At 36.7% G+C, this 6562-nt stretch overlaps 1 protein-coding gene across 1 annotated transcript; it reads right to left on the bottom strand.

Moving 5' to 3' along the window:
- Positions 455-6189, bottom strand: LOC107648647 (cell number regulator 8). Its single transcript, XM_016352449.2, has 3 exons — positions 5746-6189; positions 5053-5255; positions 455-912 (listed from the first exon to the last, which is right to left on the bottom strand). Exons 1-3 carry the CDS (start codon positions 6005-6007, stop codon positions 670-672), a joined length of 708 nt encoding a protein of 235 aa, XP_016207935.1. The 5' UTR covers positions 6008-6189; the 3' UTR covers positions 455-669.

The raw sequence follows: 6562 nt of genomic DNA, 5'->3' as shown, positions 1-6562 counted from the left end.
ATTTCGACTCCTAGGTCCTAGCATAGCTTAAGGGTAGCTTGTATTGAGCCAAGAGATGGAACAGACACATTCATTAGCTTGGTGGCAGTTAGGAGCATATGAGATCAACGTTTGCATGATTAACAGAAAAAGGTGTTTTGAGTAAGTGATTGCCGCCTGGTATTACACATCTTACATGATTATGTTCGGCCTAGGATTCAGTATCCCATCATAAAGAAGGATAAAAATGTTTGCAGAATGAGCAATACAAATGGCATTCTCAGGAATAAAAAATATTAGCTATACTCCTTAATAATAAACTAATAATAGCTAAATTAAAGAACCAAACGTAACAGGATCCATGCCCTCAATGAAGAACATTCTTAATTCTTTTTGTTCAGTTCATTCTAAACGATTAGTCAATTACGCATAGACTTGAGAAGAAAAGTCCGTCCCATATCATTCCGATAAAAAATACAATAAATAGGATTATACAAATATATTTATATGTTTATAATTATCATACATAAAGGTAGAGAAGCAAATTAAATGAAGTTTCATGATCTTGTTTATTCAAAAAAATAGAACAAAGATCCTCTTCGTACAAAAGTATAACACGGTACAACAACAATTTATAATGGGCAACAGTAACATACACAGGACTAACACTTCCAGGATGAAGAAGAAATCTTAAGCCCCACGTCCCATACTCTGCTCCATTGGGGGAATCATAACCAATACCGGTTGAGCATTAAAGCCTGGATGAGGCAACCTGCGACGGAGCTCACGGCCCTCTTGACAGAGAGCGCATGCATGACAGAAGACGTGAGTTGCCAAGTCAAATGCTGTTTCACACTGTTCGCGCTGCACTTCATCTTCCAAGAAGCTTCCACAGCAGCCACCACATGACCTATTAAGTGCCTCACAACTTCCCTGTATCCAGAAAACCATAAATATTTCACACGAAATATAACATATCGATTCAGTATGGTTTTGTAAGAGTGAATAAAAAGGAAAAATTACAAGAGAGCTCAAGGTTAGTATACTTAAGAGGAAACATACTCAAAATAGCCAAGTGAACACTAAGGTTGTGTTTGTTTAAAGAAACTAGGACTGGGACTTGATATCATGTTTGGTGATCAGAAACTGCTACTATAATTTCAGTTCGGGACTTGAGATTTCAGTCCCTTTAATACCTCCAGAAAATGGGAACAAAGGGGATAAAATTTCTGGAGATGAAGATGGAAACATCTTTCTTTCCAAATCTACCCTTATTCAAGACACACACACACACACTCTCTCTCTCTAACTTTCCATGCACAAAATCCATCCCTCTCTTTACACATATATATTAAATAGCACACATGCTTTGCTTACAGTAATCAAACAAGTTTTTTTTTTTTTTTCCTTTTTTTGTAGTTTAATGTGAAAAACAAAGACACAAACACACTTCTTTTTTTCTATGTAGGGGTTGGCAAAGTCAACATGCAAGATTTTTGAGGGTGCTGATGATTGAGGTGCTTGTTCTTCTCAAGATACAATCTTTCTGCTGAATTGGGTTCTGGGGTTGATATGTGTTCAGGAGGACATTTTCGTCATTTTAGAGACAAGGGGCAGAATATATGCTCTCCTGTACACGTATCAGGGGTGGAACTATTTCAGAGAGTTGAGTTTCTTTTTAGTGAACAAGAAATTGAAGAAAAGCAATGAAGAACAAAGAACAGACTCATAGTTTGTTTGGAATCGCACTCTTTGACAGACCAAGGTGGCAGCAATTCCTCATTTGCTCTTATGGCTGCTTCTTTGGATACCTTGTTCATGGCATCTGTGAGGTTAGTTACAACCATGATCATTCTCTCGCTGCTCTGTTTGCTTCTTATACTGTTTTATTACTACAATGGTTCTTTGATGTTTGCTGCAGTTTTCTGCAATCCATATTTGAGGAAAAAAGTACAAAACAGATTTTTGGTGTTTCTTGTTTCTTTTTGTGTGTAGAATAAAAAGGGTTTAATTTAATCAACTTGTGTTTTGTTTGATTTGGAATTTTCATCCCGTCTTGTTTTATAAGAATAGCTTCTTTTAAATAGGAACGTTTAAGTAATTTGTTATTTTAGTCTCCATATTTATCTCAAACCAACTTCAGACATAACTCAGTTCTGTACACGTTAAACCAAATACAATACGGAGACTTAATTAAGTCTTTGACTCTCAACCTGTCTCCCTTCCGGACACAGCCTAAGACTATGTTTACAAAGACTGGAATTGAAACTGAGGGATTGGGACTCAGTATTTTGGTGATCAGAGATTGGAAGTAAAATTTCAATTTCTGGTTTAAAATTTCAGTCTTTTTTATACCTCCAGAAAATGGGACAGAGGGAACTAAAATTTTTGGAGATAGGAATTGAAGCTTTAACAACATTTCTTTCCAAATCTCCACTCACTCACATGATACTCAGACATAACTCAATTTTGTACACGTTCAACCAAACACAATTCACAGACTTAATTAAGCCTTTGTCTCTCAATCTTTGTCTCCCTTCCAGATGCAGCCTAAGACTATGTTTACAAAGACTGGAATTGAAACTAAGGGATTGGAACTCAGAACCATGTTTGGTGATCAGAGATTGGAACTAAAATCTCAATTTCAGGACTTAAAATTTCAGTCCCTTCAGTACCTCCACTCACTCACATGATACTCAGACATAACTCAATTTTGTACACGTTAAACCAAACACAATTCAGAGACTTAATTAAGCCTTTGTCTCTCAATCTTTGTCTCCCTTCCAGACACAGCCTAAGACTATGTTTACAAAGACTGGAATTGAAACTGAGGGATTGGAACTCAGTACCATATTTGGTGATCAGAGATTGGAACTAAAATCTCAATTTCAGGACTTAAAATTTCAGTCCTTTCAGTACCTCCAAAAAATAGAGACAGGAGGAACTAAAATTTTTGGAGACGAGAATTGAAACTTCAAATAATATTTCTTTCCAAATCTCTCTCATTCACTCATTCACTCCCTGCTCTGTTTTCTTCTTATACTGTTTTATTATTGCAATGGTTCTTTGATGTTTTGCTGCAGTTTTCTGCAATCCATATTTGAGGAGAAAAGTGCAAAACAGAATTTAGTGTTTCTTGTTTCTCTGTGTAGAATAGAAATGGTCTAATTTAATCAATGTGTTTTTTTTATTTAAAATTCAACAATTTCATCCTGTCATGTTTTATAAGAATAATTTCTTTTAAATGGGGGTATTTTAGTATTTTTCTTATTTTAATCTCCATATCTATCTCGAATCAAACATGATACTAATTCTCTGTCTCTCAGTCTCTGTCTCTCAATTTCAATCTCCCTTCCAAACGCAGCCTAAGGGATGAATAACTGGTGGAGAACAAGCATAGAGACCATCACTAATACCATGTTAGGGACTTGGGATACTATGGGGTGCTCAAAGTCTCACTTCGGGTAGTATGGGATGCTTGATGTTGTATATAAAGAGAGTGATTCTTTCCCTTTATCAGCTAGCTTTTAAGGTGTGGTTTCCCACTTTCTTTAGATACTTAACAATGGTATCAGATCCTTGGTTGTCGGCGCCATGGAAAGGGCTACCTAACCGGCAGTAAAGTGGTTACCGCTGGGTCAGTGTCGATAGAGAGAAGCCGTCATGGACGTTGGCTCTCCAAGGGAGGTGTATTGTTAGGGGCTTGGGAATTATGGGATGCTCAAAGTCCCACATTAGGTAGTATGGGATGCTTGATGTTGTATGTAAGGAGAGTGGTTCTTCCCCTTTATCAGCTAGCTTTTAAGGTGTGGTTTCCCACTTTCCCTGCATACTTACATACCACAAGAGGATTAGAAAGCTCTTTGGATAGTGTGAATAAAGGTATAACATAGAGAGATATGAAAAATAGAGAGCTGGCAATCCGAAGAGAGCCCCCCTTCTATAAGATGTGGAAGAACCCTTTTATAGCCTCATGGTCTCCAACTTGGAGACCAAGCCATTTTAGAAGGAAAATGTTCACTTTCCCATGTGATAGACATTTCACCACTTCTTATCCCTTCATCCAAGGCTAGACATATAAGAGATAAGTCTCCATAGTGTTTTAGGTCTTTACTTCCTTGGTTTATGGTGTTTTTCCCAAATGGGTAAAAGGAGGCAAGGTATGACATTAGATTTCAACTAGATAACTATCTCTAAACTCCAAATCCAACCAATCCACTTTCACCTAATTTTTTTTTCTTTTTGGTCACGCACTTTCACCTTATTTAGTTCCCATTCAAAGAGAGAAACTCAATCCATTGGGTATTTATTGGGCTTCATCATCTTGGCCCAATATCCACATACGAAGCCTTACACTCTTTTTCAGCCATGCCTATGCCACAATAATAATTCATGAGGAAACAACATATATTTTTGGTGTAGAACCATCTGTTAGCGTAGGAACATGACTTTTGTGCCTAAGGAAGAGGGTCAAAGAGAGGGAGGGAGGGAGACAAAAAAGTAGAAGGAAGGCAAAACTAACTTTACTTATATGAATGTGGACGTGGATGTCATCTATGAAGCAACGCAATAAATAAATATAAGCACTACAGTTTTGATACAACCAAAATTGTACAGAACTTCAAGTGCACTGACTGAACTATTAATCCCTGGAAAACCCTCAAAAAATTCAAAATAAAAAATAAATTGTTCACTTAATTCAGCTTATCTCCAAATCTTAATTATACACATGACCCAAATAATAATAATACGCAAAAGATTTAGATTAAGTTTATTTTTTAGTACATAACACAAGCAATAATGACTTTATACAGGTTGACCTTGTCTTATTATAACTTATTGTTAGACCAGTAAAATTTTGGACAAACCCCTATGACAAGGATTCAACATTATCAAACTTCTCTAATCCAAATAAATTTTGAAGCATTGCTGAAGCAACAATACAAGGACAACATTTAAATTATATCAATAGATGAGAAAACCTATTTATCTAGTTGTGCTGTCCTACCACACTACACATCATATGAACACTGTAACTAGATAATGAAGGGCAAAGAATAAAGCGTAACTTGCCTCTAAATTGAACTTGCGACGAATGGCAGTACGGCTAGGATAGGAGAACCACGGTGCAAGGCAATTCCAACCAAAGCAGGAATTCCCAATCACATACATACCGGAATACGGCAAGCAATGATTGGCGAATGTCCCAGGAGTAGATGTAAGCCTCTCAACATTGCTTCCATACAGCACACAAGGAGCCACAGCCCCAAGAAGGCCTAGTTCATGCCACAGGTTCATATTCAAACATAGGTAATAAATATTTTAGAGTCCATAAAGATACACTTGATCATTATAATAACACATTAACAATTATAAACATGGCACCTCTTTTTTACTTTCCACAAAATACAATAGCCTATAAGTAAAATAATAACCTAAGTTTGCACTCACACTAGTGGCTTTGGATTGCGAAGACAATTTCGCTTTTCACCTCCAAAAGGTTGAAACTTACAACTTAGATTCAACTAAATAATAAACAGAACAAAGATTAAATTTTTGTGCAGCTGAATTTCCAAATCGACTAAGCCCCACCGAACAACAAATTATAAATGCCAAGAACCTTGCAATTCCAACCGTCAAAATCGAAAACCTAATAGAAAAACTGCTATAATCGAACAAAAGTACCAAAAGGGGGTTCATCCGAAATTTTAAAATGTAATAATCAATGGGCTTTAGAAAATTGAAAATATAAGAGAAGGGTCTTACAAACTTCGAGATCGCTGCTGCAGAAATGGTCGTTTTGACCTACACAAGCGCAGAGGCTGGAGTTCCAGGGGGTGCGGCCCATGGGCTCACCGAGGACGCTGCTGTGGCCCACGGGAAGCCCATCTGCGGTCCAGTCGACGGGGAAGTGGGGAGGTGGCGGCGGCGGTGGGCCAGCTTTCGGATTATCGCTGTGTTTTGGTGGTTGTTGTTGGTGGAGAAGGGGGCTTGTCTCCTCAAGATTGTGTTGCTTTTCAGACGCCATTGTTATTTGATTGATTTGGAGAGACGCGATTGTAATTTTGATTGAAAGATTCGATTTAAATGGGAATTAGGATCTCGGAAGAGAAGAAAAAAAAAGAATGAAAGAAGAAAATTACGAAGGTCGGTGTTTTCTTCTTCCCCCCCGCGAGTTCTTCTCCTATTTTGTTATTTCTTTATTGATATTATTATTTTATTTTTGTATGGTGTGTGGTCTTATTATTCTCATCTTGACCCTGTCACCAAAAAAAATTCACATCAAAACCCCAACACAGCTAAATTCTTTGCTTACGAGTTTCGACCGCGTCAACGCTTCTTTCCTACCACGAAAAAAATAAAACAAAAAACAAAATATGAATTTAATTTCTGCTAGGGACGAGGGTTTTTTTTATCTTAATAAATAAATTAAATATAATAATTACTGAAATAAATAATTTAAAAAATATTTATTGAAATAAATATCTTTTCTTATCTCGTTACCGTTAAACGAGATAATTTTGTACGTATTTTGTACACGAGATATATGTAATTTTTCAATTTTTGTATATCTCATTTAGTA

The sequence above is a fragment of the Arachis ipaensis genome, chromosome B06 (assembly GCF_000816755.2).
Source record: "Arachis ipaensis cultivar K30076 chromosome B06, Araip1.1, whole genome shotgun sequence".
NCBI classification, from domain to species: domain Eukaryota; kingdom Viridiplantae; phylum Streptophyta; class Magnoliopsida; order Fabales; family Fabaceae; genus Arachis; species Arachis ipaensis.
The sequence above is the reverse complement of the archived record's forward strand: the minus strand, read 5'-3'. Positions and strand labels throughout refer to the sequence as shown.